At 47.6% G+C, this 18,899-nt stretch overlaps 1 protein-coding gene across 3 annotated transcripts in view; it reads left to right on the forward strand.

The window, feature by feature from the left end:
• bcas3 (BCAS3 microtubule associated cell migration factor) overlaps positions 1-18,899 on the forward strand; it is a 1,214,579-nt gene that overhangs the window by 61,796 nt on the left and 1,133,884 nt on the right. For all 3 annotated transcript variants that reach the window (XM_043718098.1, XM_043718095.1, XM_043718097.1), the window contains exon 5: positions 302-408. In XM_043718098.1, coding sequence (XP_043574033.1) covers positions 302-408 — 107 coding nt within the window. The remainder of the gene's footprint in view (positions 1-301; positions 409-18,899) is intronic.

The raw sequence follows: 18,899 nt of genomic DNA on the forward strand, positions 1-18,899 counted from the left end.
TCAGTCTCCCATGGGGAACCTTGTTGAATGCCTTACTGAAGTCCATATAGATCACATCTACCGCTCTGCCCTCATCAATCTTCTTTGTTACTTCATCAAAAAACTCAATCAAGTTTGTGAGACATGATTTCCCACCCACAAAGCCATGTTGATTATCCCGAATCAGTCCTTGCCTTTCCAAATACATTGTCTTTTGGTTGAGGGGCTTGCTTCTTGGATATTTTGGGAAGAGCTGTGTAAAAGATGCTGATAGGAAGTGATCTAACAGTAACTACCTTATAACTTTGAAATCTCGTTGCAGATCTTGCAAGGAATCCAGAGTATCATGAAATGAACAATGCTGTAAATGACCCCCCATTGCTGCTACTCATTGGATACGCAGATGGCATGCAAATTTGGAGTATTCCTGTGAGTTTTAATTGCTTTTTCTTTTATTCGAGAGGCCAAATAAATTTGTTGCCATGTTGTTTTCTCTGTTACAGATGTTTATTTTTACTCAGTTAGTTTTCATCATTTACACAAATGATTTGGATTTGAACATATGAGGTATGATTAGCAAGTTTGCAAATGACACCAAAATTGGAGGTATAGTGGACAACAAAGAAGGTCACCTTGGAGTACGATGGTATCTTGATCAGATGGAGTTTAATTTAGATAAATGTGAGGGGCTACATTTTGGAAAGGCAAGTCAGAGCAGGACTTATACACTTAATGGTAAGGTTCTGGGGGTGTTGATGAACAAAGAGACCTTGAAATGCAGGTTCATAGTTCCTTGAAAGTGGAGTCCCAAGTAGACAGGATAGTGAAGAAGACGTTCAGTATGCTTGCCCATATTGGTCAGTGCATTGAGTATAATGGTTAGGATGTCATCCTGCAGTTACACAGGACATTGGTTAGGCCACTTTTGGAATACAGAGGAACCTCGATTATCTGGCATTCGATTATTTGAATTTCAGATTATCCGACAAGATAGCATGGTCCCGATGCTTACTGTACTATGGTATTCGGCATTTGATTATCTGACATTTGATTAACCGAATGAAATACACCCCCGGCCTGTGTCATGGAGTCATAGAGTCATAGAATCCTTTGTATAATCAAGGTTCCTCTGTACTGTGTTCAGTTCAGGTCTCCCTGCCATATGAAGGATGTTGTGAAACGTGAATGGGTTCAGAAAAGAGTCACAGGAATGTTGCCAGGGAGATGCTGAAAAGACTGGGGCGTCAGAGGCTGAGGGGGTGACCTTACAGAGGTGTATAAAATCATGAGAGTCATGGATAGGATGAATAGCTAAGATCTTTACCCCAAGGGTGGGGGAGTCCAAAACTAGACGGCATAGTTTTAAGGTGAGAGGGAGAATATTTAAAAAGGATCTAAGGTTAACTTTTTCACGCAGAGAGTAGTGCATGTATGGAATGAGCTGCCAGAGGAAGTGCTGGACGCTGGTACATTTACAACATTTAAAAGGCATCTGGATGGGTATATGAATAGGAAGGGTTTAGAGAGATGTGGGCCAAATGCTGGCAATTTATTTAGGATATCTGATTGGCATGTACGAGTTGGACTGAAGGGTCTGTTTTTATGCTGTATAGCTCTATGACTTTATGACTTTATGACTCTATGAATTAACACTGTTAAACGGTTGTATGTTTCAGCTTCATTGCATGAAATAAATGCTGATACTTTAGTTCTAAACTGAGAGAACTGTTGGACTTTGAATGTGGTGTATTGCCCTGAACTGCAGAATTTAAGAATTGCACAGAATAACAAGAAGTTGTCTTTACCTAATGTAATGAACTGTCACAACATGTATCACAGGAGCACCATAAAACAAAGTAGGACACAAACCACTTAAGAATATATTCATCAAGATGACAGGACGTTAAATCAGAGGTTTTTTAAGGAGAATTTTAAATGAGGGAAGTGAAATTGAAAATATGCAGAGAAGAAATTACAGAACTTGGGACCCAGACAGCTGAAGGTTCAACCACAATTGGAGGGCATGATAAAATTAAGGATACTCAGCAGGGCAGAATTTGAGGAACATTGATATCCCTGAGGATTCTGAGGACGGAGAAGATTGCAAAGCTAGGGAAAGGGGAGGCAGTGAAAAAAAATTAGATTATTAAAATTAAGATATTCCTTGACCAGGAACCATTGTTGGTCAGCAGAACAGAGGTGTTATGTGAACAAGGCTTGGTGCAAGTTAGGACATCAGCAGCAGAGATATGGATGATTTCAAGATTACAGAGGCTATAATGTGGAAGATCAGACAGGAGTGCATTGAATAGTTCAGTCTTGAACTAACATTTATTTTGGCCACATATCCTTGTCTGTTCTTCTGATTATAATGGCCTACTCATAATTTTTATGTCTTCTCCTGGGAAAGAATTTTACGTGCTCCCATTGGTAGGTTTGCAGGCCAGGGCCAGATTCCTGGGTGGCCTGGCTGCATCCCCTGATATACCTGCAGTTTTAAATAGAATGAGGAAGCTGGTGTCCACTCTCTTGTTAATTGAGGTCCCTAAGTGACCAATTAATAGCATTTACTGGCCATTTTCTACCTAGCCACAATTTTGAGACTGGCAGGAGGCCAGGGATAGGGGAGAGGCCCAAGAGAATTGGAGAATGAGGGGTGTTATGAAGTTCAGAAGTGGAAAAGGTGATAAAAATCAATGTTCCAAAACAAATAAAAAGGGAAGAGATTAACAGTCAGAAATTGTACTTTTGGTTGTATTGTATAGGGAAAATTGAAAAATTCGAAGTAACTATTTAATAACTTTCTACCACTATCCCTTGCTGTCATTTAATGCTTCCAGGAGCTTTAATTATCTTGAGGCAGGATTTGTATACCTCATTTGGCAGCATTTACCTGAGATTTACCTGCTCAGGCCTTGCCTATGGTAAAGTGGCCCTCAATAATTTCCCTTTTTCTTGGATGGGCCTCTCCCTGCTCCCTCTGAAAGTTTCACTTAACTCCGTCTTTGCTCTGGCACTCAGACATTTGATTGTGTACAATCCCAACAGTGGCCACTGTCCCCAGTGATACTGCAGAGCTCCTGGGCAATCAGATTGCCTGGCGTGATTTAAGGTGGAACATGCTACCAAGTGAGGTATACAAGGATGTGGTACCAATCAAGCCGGCTGCTTTGTCCTGATGTTGTCAAGCTTCTTGAATGTTGTTGGAGCTGCACCCATCCAGACAAGCGGGGAGTATTCCATCACATGTCTGACTTGTGCCTTGTAGATGGTGGACAGGCTTTGGGGAATCAAGAGGTAGTTACTCACTGCAGTATTCCTCACCTTTGACTTCCTCTTGTCAACCACTGTGATGAGTGACAAAAAGCAGTGGACCCAGCACTAATGGTTGTGGCACACCGCTGGTCACAGGCCTCCAGTCCAAAAACCAAACCTCCACCCTTCATTAAGGACTTTATTTGTGGGACCTTGATGTCTGCAAATTGGTTGCTAGGTTTGCTATTTTAACTGAATCTGCTGTTTGTAAAACCATTTGGGATGTCCATAAGACTTGATGAAGTGTTGTACAAATCCAAAAATTTTTTTTTGTTTAGTTTTTCGCTTCTGGTCCAATGGACTTGGAATGTTTTTTTCATTTTCATCCACTCCCTGGTACATACTGGACTGAAATGTATCCTCTCGATCATTTACCGTGCAGTCTGCTTCATTTGTAAATGAATCTGATGGAAACGAATATGCCTTAGGACATTTTGCTCCATGTGCTGTATCCATTTACATTATTAAAGTCTCTGCATGCAAGATGTTCCAACCATGTTTTTCTCTTCAGACAAAATGTTCTTGGAGGTGATGGAAAAAGCACCAGAAACACAAGCCTTTTGAAATTAAAAACAGAAAATGTTGGAAATGTTTTCAGTCGGTTGTTTGACATCTGAGAGAAAAATCAGATTCCTCTTTTATCTAGTAAAAGGCAACTTGTATCTAGTTGCCTTGTTTCTAATAAAAGACAACTTTTTTGGGTGAGGTCCATCTGACTCATTCAGATGCTAATTGATCTGCCTAGAGCATTTCCTGATGTGTTCTGTCAGGTGTGAAAAAAGGTCTATGAGGATTATTTAGATGCCAGAAACCCTATGAAGAGTGTTTTGCTCTTTCTTTCTTTCTCTCTCTCTCTCTCTCTCTCTCTCTCTCTCTCTCTCTGTATTTGTATCTATATAATGAACTCAGTGAAGTATTGAGGTAAAAACAATGACTGCAGATGCTGGAAACCAGATTCTGGATCAATGGTGCTGGAAGAGCACAGCAATTCAGGCAGTATTGAAGTACTTTAGAACACTACTATTCCAAACAGCGGATGCATTTGATCATTTTTGAGTACTAAACGGTGTTGAAGTATAAAAATAACCATAATTTTGCAAAGATACATTAGAAATCCTGTTGGTTCTGTGGTTTTGTTTAATTTTCATCCATGATAAAAATGTTAAATTGTTACTTTACTTTTTCTTTTTGGGCATCTCTGTGCCAGATCCAGATCTCAACAGTAAAGTTATTTCTTTTCCTGATCCTTTGCAGTACAGTTATAAATTTCTCATTTTGTCTTTATTCTGTTTTTACTTTCTCTTTTTCTTTCTCACTCTGTCTCTTCCTGTCTGAAAAATATCAGTGTCCTGCAATGTTCTTTGTAAGCTGTGCAGCCACAGAGCAATCCAAAAAATCTCCATGCAGGCCATACATAAGTTGGTGCTTTTAAACTATCGCTCGAAAAACTTTAAAGGTTACCCATTTATGCAAACCACCTATACACGCTAGAAAATAAAATTCGGAAATGTTAATAAGACCATAAGACATAGGAGCGGAAGTGAGGCCATTCGGCCCATCGAGTCCACTCTGCCATTCAATCATGGCTGATGGGCATTTCAACTCCACTTACCCACATTCTCCCCGTAGCCCTTAATTCCTTGTGACATCAAGAATTTATCAATTTCTGCCTTGAAGACATTTAGCATCCCAGCCTCCATTGCACTCTGTGGCAATGAATTCCACAGGCCCACCACTCTCTGGCTGAAGAAATGTCTCCGCATTTCTGTTCTGAATTTACCCCCTCTAATTCTAAGGCTGTGTCCACGGGTCCTAGTCTCCTCGCCTAACGGAAACAATTTCCTAGTGTCCACCCTCTCCAAGCCATGTATTATCTTGTAAGTTTCTATTAGATCTCCCCTTAATCTTCTAAACTCCAATGAATACAATCCCAGGATCCTCAGCCGTTCCTCATATGTTAGACCTACCATTCCAGGGATCATCCGTGTGATGATCGGTATTTCTTTTTATATATTGACATAGAGCATTCTGCAGGGATACCTTTAAATTTGCAGCTTTCTTTCTGGGAAATTTGGAATGTGCAACCACATCTAACTATTATTTAATGCAATAAACTGGAACTCCAGCTGGTTTCAATTCACTTTTGTTTCTCTAATAATTAATTCCTTGGCTAGCCAGTTTCATTGAAACACTTCTCTTCCGCCATCTGCTCTGTGGTCTACCTTGGACTCAATTTGAAAGAAGTTGAGCCAATTCTCAATACCCTTAGCAGGGGTGACTAAATGGTAGTATCCTCATGGTGACACAAGGAAATGGTTCCTCCTTTTTATGTCAGTAATATCTTTACCCATTGAAAAAAGAGGTTTTTGTAGAAATATGTATTTCACAGGCAAATCAGGATGCTGCATTTCAAATATATCACTTAAACGTATCCATGAGAAAGTAGCTCAGAGTTAATCTGATGTCTAACTCATTTGTGAACAATAATTGCAGGAAAAATGTTTAAATGATTGGCTGATAATGTTTTAGTGATGGAATAATCTTTGCTTTCCAGAAACAAAAACAGTTTCTTACGTTTTTCTAGCTGTGCATCTCTTAATTTATTTGAGGATTTATCACTGAGGTTGTTTGGACTTTCTGAAAGGAAATTGCTTATTGGCAAATAGATTAAAGAAGGAAATCAAGGCCAACAAACAAGCCATCCCAAGAATGATGGTTTGGCTGTGAAGCTAGCAGGTTGCTCTGTCTCCAAAGCAAAATAAGTTAGCTAAAGACAAAGAAACTGTTGATAGGCTTAAATCTGTGAATTAAAGGAAAAGGAAGAAATTTAATGCTTAAAATCTATTTCTGGTTATACCCTTAGTGTTTAGATTTTCTCATTGTCATTTCTAACCCAGCTGTTTGTAAGGGCGAGATTCAGACCTTTGAAACCAAGGACTTACATTGTCAAATTTAGGGACAAGGAGGGTTAATCAGAAAGCACCCTGAGTTGAAAGAATTTACGTCTTTTAATTATGAAGTATTATTATTAATCTTGTCATATCATTGGTTTTACTGTTGGACAAAAATTTTAACTTTTATTACTGGCCTCCACATTTTGACTTGTGACAAGTGTAGTGATTGTAATGAGGTCAGCCAGGTGGACCTTATAGAATGAGTTCCCTGATTGGGCTGTTAATCTGGTCAATCAGAGAGCCCCACCTGACAGATAAAAACAGGCGTGTCAGACATCCTGACACTCAGAGAGCTGGATCAGTGTGCGTGTGTTCAAGGACTCTCCTCCTTGAAGGTGTCTGAGAGGAAGGGGACTGTCCCTGGACCAGCTGTCCCACATCCAGAGAGGAAGGAGAAGGAGAAGGAGAAGACTCTGAGTCCTGGGCCTGCTTTTGGAGCTGCAGCCTGGGCTGCACCCAGGTCAAGGGAGTGTTGCTGCTGACCTGGGGTCCACTCCCACTGCTGGTCTCTGGGACCCCACCTGGACCTGCCTCAGCTGTTACTGCTTGGGGCTTGCCTCGGGCCCCTCCAGGACCTCCACTGCTGCTGCCTGGGACTGGATTTTGGGGCTGCCTGGGACTTTCCTTGGGGACCCTCCCCAACAGGTCTGCCCCCCCCCCCCCCCACACTGTTGCAACCAAGGGCCTGCCTAGGACTTGCCAGAGGCCTGCCTCCACCACTGCTGCCTGGGACTTGCCTTGGGCCCCTCCCCACAACCTCCACCACTACCGCTGCCTGGGACTCAATTTTGGGGCTGCCTGGGACTAGCCTTGGGGACCCTTCCCAACAGGTCTGCCCCCAACCGCTGCGACCAAGGGCCTACCTGAAACTCGCCCGAGGCCTGCATCCACTGCTGCTGTTGCCTGAGGCCGGTCTCCACCGTCGCTGCCTGGGACTCGCCTTGGGTGACTGGCCTTGGGCACATCCCCAGGATTTCCGCCACTGCTGCTGCAAGGGTCCCCCTCCACCGCTGCTGCCTGAGGCATACTAACATCTAGCAGCAGAGTATGGCGAGCTCTAAGGTCGCAGGGCCCAGCTGCACCTACGCCGGGGTAGCCGCTGCCTTAGGCTCGGCTGTCCCAACCCCGGCCGCAACCTCAACCCCCTTCAGGCACCTAACCAAACGCCTGGGGGTCAAGGCCTATCCCCACCCTAATATGTCCATTGAGGCCTGCAGCAAGACCATGGCTAATGTGGTCGGCCCACTGACCATCGTTGCTGCGTCCCGGATGTACGGGAAGGCCATGTTTTTTCTGAAGACCGAGCACGCGGTCCATCTGGCCTTGGAGAGGGGGCTCACTGTGGGCGGGACACATTTGCCTGTCGACCCTTTGGAGGTTACGGCCCAGAGGGTCGTGATCTCCAACGTTCCGCCCTTCATTGCCAGCGAGCTCCTTCTCCCCCACCTCAACACCTTGGGGGAGATCCGGTTGGGTGTCCAACCGCTCCTGCTCGGTCTTAAGGATCCCGCCCTCCGACACATATACTCCTTCCGGCGCCAGGTGTTCATTTGCCTGGCCCGGGAGGAGGTCACCGAGGGCTCTTTCACCCTCCTCCACGAGGACGGGGCCTACTGCGCCTTCTGGACGGCGGACGGCATGTGGTGCCACCTGTGCCGCGAGGTGTGGCACATTAGAAAATCAAGAAGACGCGATGTGTCAGGCCCACCCAGGGGGAGACCATACTATCCCCTTCCCCGACACCTAGCCCATGACCTGCCACGCCCTGTCATGACAATGCCCCTGTGGCCGTGCCAGCGTCACCCCGGCGTGGGAACCCTGACTGCCAAACCATACCTGATCCTGGCCCCACTGACCCCACATCCACACCCCCCCCCCCGATAGAGAAACCCCTGGGGCTTCAACGCCAGCCCCTGGCGCTGCAACACCTGGCCCGGGGGCCCCCGAGCCCCATCCCACCCAGCCACACCCTGGCACTTCCCTGGGGGGAACCACCGCTGCCCTAACTCCTGCCCCGGAGAGGGAACTGGGCCCCTGCCCCGCCTGCCATCACCTGATAAACCAGGGGTGGGGCAGGAAGTGACACGGCTGCCTCTCCCCACCCTCTGGCCTCCCCCGTCTTCCCCCAGCCAATCGTATTCTGGGAAAGGCTGGGGGGAGGGGCCCTCGGGCCCCATGACCACCAAGGCGGGCAGGTAGGGGAAAACCCATAAATTCCCCCCTGTCTCTCTGGGGAAGAGGCGCCGGCCCTTGGAGGGGAGCGACACTCCAGCAGCGCTGCCCCTCTCCAGGGGACGAGCCAATGGTGCCTCTTGACTGTCCTGCACCGTGGCCCGACCTACCCAAACCCCCAGGGGCTACTGCAGGGCCTCCTGCTGCCTCAACTCCTCCGGCCCCTGGGGAGGACTTTAATAACCACAAGGGCCGTGGTGCGGGCGACAACGGAGGACCCTCTGCTGGGTCGTCGAGCGGTGGAGGGGAGGAAGGTGTTATCCTCGCTCCTCCCTCCCAGACTGTTTTTCCGGGTCAGGGAGCCCATGCCAGGCCGTTTGCTTCACCTGATGGTTCGGCTGGGGGGGGCCGTTTGCTTCACCTGATGGTTCGGCTGGGGGGGGGGTGCGGTGCTTCACTTGGTGAACATCTACGCTCCCCTGGCCGGGCCGAGGCAAGCGAGCTTCTTCGGAGAAGTGTCCACTCATCTCGCCTCCATCAACGAGAACCAGTGCGTCGTCCTCGGGGGAGATTTTAACTGCGTCCTCGAGGGCAGGGACCATGGTGGTGCCCGCACTGGTTGGGCGTCGGGGAGGAGGTTGGTCAAGTCCTTCGACCTGGTGGACGTCTGGCAGAAACTCCATCGCCTTCACCTTCGTGAGGCCTGAGTCGGAGCGTCCAGAATCGACCGCCTGTACGTTTCGCGGGCGAGCGCCTCCTGTTTTCCGAAGGCCTCCACGTGGCAGGTGTTGTGCACGGACCATCACCTGGTGTGGGCGGAACTCCTTCTGTTCGGCGCCAGGCTCTGCTCCGCGTACTGACACTTTAACAACCTGCTGCTGGAGGACGAGTGGTTCCGGGGCTCGTTTCGTCGTTTCTGGGCCGGCTGGAGAAGGAAGCGGGGAAGCTTCTCCTCAGAGGCTATGGTGGGACGTGGGCAAGGCTCATGTCCGCGTCTTCTGTCAGGAGTACGCGAGGGGGTCAACGAAGAGGCGGAAATCCAGGATCGGGGAGTTGGAGAGGGTGATGCTCGACCTGGAGTCACGCCTCGGTCAGCCCGACGCGGACCTGGCCCTGCGAGGGGGGTACGAAGAGAAGAAGGCCGCGCTCCAGGACCTGCAGCTCGTCGGGGCGCGTACGTGAGGTCGCGGATCCAGCTCCTCCAGGACCTGGACCGCGGCTCCCCCTTCTTCTACTCTCTGGAAAAAAGGCGTGGCACCCGTCAGCAGCTCCTTGTGCTGCTGGCCGACGACGGGTCCCTTGTCTCGGATCCGGAGGGTATCAGGGCCCACGTCCAAAACTAATACACGGCTCTGTTCTCTCCGGATCCGTCCAGTGAGGATGCTCGCAGAGTTCTGTGGGAGGACCTGCCGCAGCTCGGCCTGGAGGACGCCGGAAGGCTCGGCGCTCCCGTCACTTTAGAGGAGCTGTCCGGCGCCCTCGACTGGCTCTCGAGGGGCAAAACTCCGGGGCTGGACGGGCTGACTGTGGAGTTCTTCAGGGCGTTCTGGGACATCTTGGGGAGCGACTATGCACAGGTCCTGGGGGAGTGTCTAAATGCCGGAGAGCTGCCCCTGTCTTGGCACAGGGCGGTCATTGTCCTGCTGCCAAAGAAGGGGGACCTTCGTTCTTTGAAGAACTGGCGTCCGGTCTCCCTCCTCAGCACGGACTACAAAATCTTTGCCAGGGTGTTGTCTTCTCGCCTGGCCTCCGTGCTGGCCCACATGATTCACCCGGACCAGTCCTACACGGTCCGGGCCCGAGGATACACGACAACGTCCACCTGGTCCGGGACCTGATCCATTTCTGTCAACGGGCTGGTCTGCCTAGCGCCTTCCTGTCTCGACCAGGAGAAGGCGTTCGACAGGCTCGATCACGAGTACCTCCTTGGGACTCTGCGGGCATTCTGGTTCGGGACGCAGTTCGTCGCCCGGATCAGACTCTTGTACGCCGCCGCAGAGTGTCTGGTTAAAGTTAACGGTACCCTGACGGCGCCCCTTTGCTTCGGGAGAGGAGTGCGTCAAGGCTGCCCCCTGTCCGGCCAGCTGTATTCCCTGTGCATGGAGCCTTTCCTGCACCTCTTGCGGAGGAGGTTGTCGGGGCTGGTTCTGCGTGGCGCGGACACGGGGGTGGTCCTCTCTGCTTACGCCGACGACGTGCTCCTCACTTTCGCTGACCTGGGGAGGATGCGCGAGTGCCAGGCCGTGTACTCGGCAGCATCTTCCGCCAGGATCAACTGGGCCAAATGTTCCGGACTACTATTCGGTCTGTGGCGGGTGGACTCTCTGCTGGAGGAGTTACGGGGGTTCAGCTGGAGTACCACCCATCTCCTCTACCCGGGGGTCTACCTCAGCTCGGCTGAGGAATTCTGGCCGGCCAACTGGCAGGAGCTGGAGGCCAAAGTCTCGGCTCACCCTAGGCCGCTAGACAGGACTGCTCTGAGTGCTATCTTACAGGAGTTGAGTGCTGGTCATAAACCAGCTGGTGGCCGCCATGCTGTGGTACCGGCTGCTCACTTTGGTCCCTTCTCCTGGCTTTGTTGCTGACATCCAGAGAACATTGGCTGACTTCTTCTGGGACAAAAAGATGCACTGGGTCGCTGCGCAGGTTCTGAGTCTCCCTATTGAGGAGGGCGGTCAGTCGCTGGTGTGCGTCTGCACCCAGGTCGCGACGTTCCGCCTTCAGACCTTGCAGCAATACCTTTACGTCGAGCCTCCTCCTAGGTGGTGCGCCCTGGCGATGTATTTTTTCCGCCAGGTGCATAACCTCAACTACGACACGCAGCTCCTGTTCGTCGACCGTGACGGTTTGGAGGTCGCCCTCAAGACGCTGCCTGTCTTTTACCAGGACCTGATCGCTGTCTGGAACATGGCCGAATCACGTCGTGCCTGCCCTCCGGCTGGAGTAGCAGCTGTCGTCAGGGAGCCGTTGCTCAGGAATCCACACCTCCGTACTCGCGGGTTCGAGTGGCTGTTGGAGGGGAGGACCGTGGCGGTGAGGGTGACCAGGGTCGGAGACATGCTGGGTGCCGGGGGCTGGAGCTGGATGCTGTCGCAGGACATAGCGAGCAGGGCAGCGGTAGACGTCTGGTACGTGGCCACCGCCATCCGACGGAGGATGCTCAGGTGTGCGGTGGGAACCAGCCCGGATGGAATTTCACATTGGCCCCAAGGTCCCGTACTTCCCGCGGGAGCCTGTGCCCCACAACCTGAACTGCCTCCGGAATTTTCATTTTGTCCCTTTTTAAGGATGTAAAAAGGTGGGCCCTGTATCGACTGCTGCTGCACACCGTCCGCCTCTTCTCCCTCATCCACCGTCTGGACACTCGTTGGCGTGCTCATTTGCCACCGGGCGGTGGGGATCCCCAGTGGAGGGCTCTCTGTGCGGGAGTCCTCCCCCTTTCTCTCAGGGATCTGGGGTCGAGGGCGCTGCACGCAGCGGTCCCCTGCAGCCGCAGATTGCGGTGGTTCACGGACTCCCAGCCCAACTGCTTGTTCTGTGGCGCTGTGGAGTCCGTATAGTAGGTGTGGGCGTTTGCACTCCCTTTTTTTTTTTTTGATTTTCTCACAAACCTCCTCCTCTGCTTTTAGTTGCACTTCAGTCCCACACTCCTGATCTTCGGGCACCCGGTACGGAGGAGGGAGGGCAGGTCTGAAGACCTCCTCGGCGGTCAGCTCCTGTGCCTGGCCAAACTGGCCATAAACAGGTCCAGGCAGTGGGCCGTGGAGGGGGTCGTTAGGGCCAACTGCCTGCCCCTCTTCCGCGGTTACGTTAGAGCCCGGGTGTCCTTGGAGAAGGAGCACGCGGTCTCCACCAACTCCCTGGAGTTGTTCAGGGAGAGGTGGGTGCCACAGGGTGTGGAGTGCATTATTTCCCCCTCCAATTCTGTTTTGATTTAATCCCTGCCTTCCTCTTCACTGTTTGATCACACAGCATTGCCCTTTGATGTGAAGGGCACTACTTGTCACTGGCCACTCGCGTGTTTCCTTTCTTCCTAGTGGTGGAAATTGAATAAAGATTCATACACCTTGTGTCTCACACCTGCACACACATGGGTGCTGGGGAAAAAATAAGCACTACCGCAGTTAGGTGGTAGTGTGGGGGTTTTTTTAAAAAAAAAAGTGTCAGACCTTAGAAAAAATAAAAAAAAAATAAATGGTAGTGTCAGAGGTTTGTTCACAATAATAAAAAAACAGAAGTGTCAGATATCCTGATGCTCTGAGGGCGCTGGGTCAGTGTCAAGGAATTTCCACATATAAATAAACGGTGACTTGGTGATGGGATACTGGCCTCTGTGGAGCTTTTCAGTGGTGATGTGAGCAAAGCATGCTCCTGAAGAAATTTGCTTGTAACAGTCATCTTTGAGTTGGAGTAAGCATTCTGGCATCATGCTGTTATTTGGGAAGCTTGACTTGTTTGATCCTGCCATTGAAGACTGGGTCCAGTATCTGGAAGGAATGTGTTACTTTTTCTGGGCAAATGATATTAGGGCCAATGGAAAGAAATGAGTAATTCTCCCGACAGCTTGTGGACCCACAGCTTTTTCAATTATTAGGAGCTTAACTTTTAACTTCCTTTAACTGTGTTCTTCCAGCTTCCTGCCTGTGTACTTTGGATTCCAACATCTGCAGTTCTTTTGTCTCTAACTTTCCTGCGGTATCAGATACTAAAATCTTTCAAGGATTGATGGATTTACTTAAGGAATATTATGACCCAAGCCGCATCCAATTCTGAATCGTAATCATTTTTACTCGGCAATTCAAGAACCGGATTGGGGAATCTGTATCTGGAGTTTTAACTGACTTAAGATGACTGACAGAGGAATGTCACTTTGGTTTAACCGTTTAATGAGATGCTGAGAGACTTTTTGGTATGTGGGATTAATGATGTAATCAAGCAAAAGTTCTTACTAGCTGAGGCCAACTGGTCTTCAAACAGGCACCACAACTGGCTTTATCATTGAAAAATGTGGCATATGTGCTTATGTCATAGAGTATGCCGAAGGAAGGGAACACCCTTGCCAGTCTGACTGAACCGGGGAACACTACCAATTGCATAGTCTCACTCAGGACATATCCTGAACAGAGGGAATCTTGGTCAGCCTTCAGCAAAACCCCAAAACAAAGCCAAATCTTGGTCAAATGGTTAAAATTTTCTTCAGGATCTGAGCTGGCAAGCCATTGTAGTTGCAACTGGTATGTATACTTGAGACAGCGAAAGAGTCCCATTAGACCTAAATGGAATTGGAGAATTCAGGTATCCAGTATCCAGGAGAGTGTACATCTGGTTTGGAACAGTTAACTTGCTTAGCTTCATCCAAATCAGAACTAAAGTAAATGTTTAGTTAAATGATCACTCGGTTCTAATGGAGATCGATACTGCTGCAGTTGTTTCAGTGATCGCAGAACCTGTCTTTAACAAAATTTGCTTTGGATTCCAACCCTTAAGTTTCCACAAGACCCCGGTTAGACTGAGAACCTGTACCGACGAACCTTTACAGATTAAGGGTACAGCTTTGGTTCTGGTCTCTTATGAGAAGCAGTTGGTTCTGTTGACACTGATTTTAGTAAAAGGCTCAGGCCCAAGCTTGATGGGGTGAAATTGGTTGAGAAAGATTTACTTAGATTGGCTGAATATTTTTCAGTTAGAAGATGGTTGCCTGAACAAAGTCCAGACTAAATATCTGAAAGTTTTTCAGGAAGGTCTAGGGACTATCAAAGCAGCCAAGGCCACCTTGCATGTTGACGAGGAAGCAATTCCATGATTTTTCAAAGCCCGCTCAGTGCCATTTGCCTTACTGCCAAAAGTATAGGCAGAAATCAGAAGGCTGGAAAGTGAAGGAGTCGTCAAGTCAATCCATTTTGTGGAAAGGGCAGCATTGGTCATACTGATTGTGATGTCTGAAGGGTTGGTTCACCTTTGTGGGGATTTCAAACAACAATAAACCACTTTTCACAGCTGAATAAATACCCAGTCCCTCGCATGGAGGATTTATATGAAGAACTGACTCATGCATATTTGCAATTGCAGTTAGATGAGGATTCTCAGAAGTATGCTCAATTAATACCGATAAGGGTTAGTACTAAAAAATTAGACTGCTATTTGGGGAAGAGTCAGCCTGTGCAATTTTTCAGTGGACGATGGAATACATTTTAGAAGGTCTACTCCAGGTCATCATTTATCTAATGACATACTAATAACGGGGAAGATCAAAAAGAAGCACTTAAAGAACTTGGAGAAACATCTAAGAACTATGTCCAAGGCAGCCGTAAGCCTTAGAAGGGAAAAATGTGTTCCAGGCACCCCAAGTGACCCTACTTGGGTTACAGAGTTGACAAAGCCAGATTACATTTGTTGGAAGGTAAAGGGAGAGTGATGAAAGGCGCCCCGGCTCCCATGGCTGTTGCCTCCCGGTATTGCATCGGGATGGTATTAGCTCATAGGTGGTCCAAAGGAGTGGAATGATGAATAGCATATGCATCCAGGACTTTGGCTAATGCAGAGGGTGAATATACCCAGATAGAGAAAGAAGATATGACTACCATTTTTGGAGTCAGGAGATTTCACCAAGATCTTTACAGATGTAAATTTGTAATAATAATGGACCACACATCCCTGCAAGGTCTACTTAAAGAGGACAAGGCAGTGCCACCCATAACTTCAGGTTGAATTTAGCAGTCAGCTCTAATACCATGTGCTTATGCTACAAATTGGAACACCATCCAGGAGGCCAAATAGCGAATGCAGATGGATTGAGCTGTCTCCCTCTGACAGATACACTGCTGGTGGTGTTACCACTGCAACAGTCCATAATGATTTTAAATTTTTGGGCACTCTTCCAGTCACAGCTGACAATATCAGATTTTGGTTGCAGAAAGATCCAGTCCTGGCAAAACTGAAACAGCTGATGGTGATGGGAGAAGTCAAAGAGCTGTCACAATCAGGATTGAAAAGTTCTGGATCTGGGGAGACCAGATCACAGTGAATGGCATATTGATTGTCCCACCAGATACTGCATCAGGAACACCAATGCTGAAAACATGATACTGTGTGAAAGAAACAGACAATTTACTTCAAGGGACAAAGTTTGGTGTAGGAACCATGGGAATGACCCTGCATGGGTAAGAGGCATAGCCGGCATGATGTCAAGTCCAGTGCCATATAACGTTCGGGTGGGTGCAACTGTCCTGCACAAGCAGGTGGGTCACATGAAAGCTGCAAATGGGGTGAGAACAAAATGTGCCCGGATCTTCAGATCTGACTGAAAGGCTGGCAGAACCTGTGGTTTCTCGGTCCATCGAGCGTTGAAGAAACCATGGGTTTTGAGATGGACATGAGACATTCTGGGCTCGAGAGGTGAGCTACTGTGTGTTACACACGAGTGTTAACCCACAGACCTAATTAAAGTTCGGAGACTTGAGTTCGAACCCCAGCACAGCAGATGGTGGAATTTGAATTCAATAAAATTCTGGAATTAAAAGTCTAATTATGGCTGTGAATCCATTGTTGATTCTACTTGTTAGGGGTGGTACGGTTGTTCAGGGGTTAGCACTGCTGCCTCAGCACGCCAGGGGCCTGCGTTCAATTCTAACCTGTATCAGAAGCAGAGTTGGAGGAATCTGACTCAGTGCTAAAATTCCCCAGAAGGCACTACAAGATAAAACACTGGTCTATGCCCTTGGACTCAGAGGGAGAGGGATGTAGTGATTGTAATGAGGTCAGCCAGGTGGACCTCAAAGAATATGAGTTCAAAGATGTGTGCATGGATTGGCCTTGCTAAGTTGACCCATAGTGTCCAGGGATGTGCAGGCGAAGTGGATTAGCCATGGGAAATGCAGGATCACAGGGATGAGATAGGTGAGATTCTTTATGGAGGATTGGTGTGGACCTGATGGGCTGAATGGTCTGCTTCCAGACTGTAGGGATTCTATGGATTCTGTGAAACCTTTCATCTTGCACTTGTCAAAATGCTGATCTTTTTACAGGGTTACTATGCCCTTGAGCTTTTTTCCAGAGTGCAGGTAATTGGCCAGGCTTCATCTAGGCTGTATCTGAAATGTTTGATTAGATTAGATTTCCTACTGTATGGAAAATGGCCCTTTGGCCCAACAAGTCCACACCGACCCTTTGAAGAGTAACCCACCAGACCCATTCCCCTCCATTCACCCCTGACTAATGTACCTATGTGACTAAACACTATTGGCAATTTAGCATAGCCAATTCACCTGACTAGCACATTCTTTGGATTGTAGGAGGAAACCGGAGCACGTGGAGGAAACTCACACAGACGCAGGGAGAATGTGCAAACTCCACACAGACAGTCACCCGAGGCTAGAATCGAAGCTGGATCTCTGGTGCTGTGAAGTAGCAGTGCTAACCACTGAGTCACCGTGCTGCCCATGCCACTGTTTGTTGGGGCCCTTTTTTGTTTACCCCTAATAATGCCTCTGGCCTAAGGCTTTCATGTCTTTAAAAAAGCATTATAATCAAAAGGGACTGGCCAGCTAACCGTGTAGTTAGCTTTTGTTTAGATTAGAGTTTTTGATTCAGTTCAGCAGTAGTGTGTGAAGAAAGATTGCTGGGGCAAGTCCAGCCGGGTACCCTCTTTCTCTCTCTAACATTAAGCCTGTAAGTCCTAGTTTGTTTCATTTTTATTCTTTTGTGCTAAGGATAGGATAAGTTATCCAGTATTCTGTTTTCTGTTCTTTGTGTTTCAGTCTGTAATTTTGTAAATAAATTCTGTTTGTTTAAAACTGGGCAGTCAGATCAGCTAAATCATCCTGGGAATATCCACAATATACTTACCAATCAATGAATTTGGATTTTCCCCTTGAATTGGCATACTTGTGAATAATCTTGATGAATGCAAGCCAATAGATTCAATAAAATGCCTTTTTTCTCAGCAAATACTGATCTAAAATGGTCAATTCAAGTCTTTTAGAATTAAACGTAAATAGGTGCAGAGAGCATATGCTGTTCACATACCATTTAACTTTTTGTTTTTGAATACCTTATCCAAACTCTCTTGGATTATGGGTTGTAGGTAGAGTTGATTATTTGTCATTGAGTGATACATTAATCTTAAGTGTGCATAAAGATGCAGATAGATACTTAGAGAATGATTAAGTGGCCTTTCTTCCTTTTTTTAATGTTGTTATGAACTCTGGAATTGAGCCATTCCTGATTCTTGGGAGTTTTACTACATTACATCTGAAGTGTATGAAGACATATTATATTTTCTTTCATCTGCAAACTTACTAACTATACCTCTTATGCTCACATCCAATTCATCATTTATATGAATGATAAGTAGTGGACCCAACACTCAGAGGAAAGATTTAAGAAGGACCTAAAGGGGCAACCTTTTCATGGAGAGGGTGGTGCGTGTATGGAATGTGCTGCCAGAGGAAATGGTGGAGGTTGGTACAAATGCAGCATTTCAAAGACATCTGGATGGGTATATGAATAGAAAGGGTTTGGAGGGATATGGGCCAGGTGCTGGGAGGAGGGACGAGATTGGGTTGGGATCTCATGGATGAGTTGGACCGAAGGGTCTGTTCCTGTGCTGTACATCTCTAGGACTCTGACTCTCCCTTATAGAATTCTGACCTTTAGTTTTGGACTCCCCTACCCTGGGGAAAAGACCATGTCTATTTACCCTATCCATGCCCTTCATGATTTTATAAACCTTTATAAGGTTACCCTCAGCCTCCAATGCTCTAAGATAAAAGTATTTACACAGAACCATAGAGAATTTAAAGAAATAGGCCATTTGTCCCAACAAGTATGTGCTAGTGTTCATGTTTCCTACATGCTTTTTATTTTACTAATTCGTTGAACTTTCAACAAATCCTTTCTGTTTGTTTGGTTGCTTTGTCTGATTTGCCCTTTAATCACTCAATGCCATTTGGCTCAGATGTTCCCTGTGATAGCAAGTTCCACATTTTAATTATGTCTGTCTGCTGTACACCTATCTCATCAAATCTTTTCCTTGTAAATTTACTTTGCATTATTTCCTGGGTGCCCATATCTTTCATCTAAGATGGAAAACAGAAAAAATGTGCACAGGAGCTCCCATATGATCAGGTAGTTGCTGTGTAAGAGGAGAAAGTGAGGACTGCAGATGCTAGAGATCAGAGCTGAAAATGTGTTGCTGGAAAAGCGCAGCAGGTCAGGCAGCATCCAAGGAACAGGAGAATCGACGTTTCGGGCATAAGCCCTTCTTCAGGAATGAGGAAAGTGTGTCCAGCAGGCTAAGATAAAAGGTAGGAAGGAGGGACTTGGGGGAGGGGCTTTGGAAATGCGATAGGTGGAAGGAGAAATCTGAGTTCTCCAGTTTCCTCATTTCCTCTCCCCCCACCTTGTCTCAGTCAAATCCCTCGAACTCAGCACCGCCTTCCTAACCTGCAATCATCTTCCTGACCTCTCCACCCCCACCCC

Source organism: Chiloscyllium plagiosum, chromosome 28 (assembly GCF_004010195.1).
Source record: "Chiloscyllium plagiosum isolate BGI_BamShark_2017 chromosome 28, ASM401019v2, whole genome shotgun sequence".
In the NCBI taxonomy this organism is placed as follows: Eukaryota; Metazoa; Chordata; class Chondrichthyes; order Orectolobiformes; family Hemiscylliidae; genus Chiloscyllium; species Chiloscyllium plagiosum.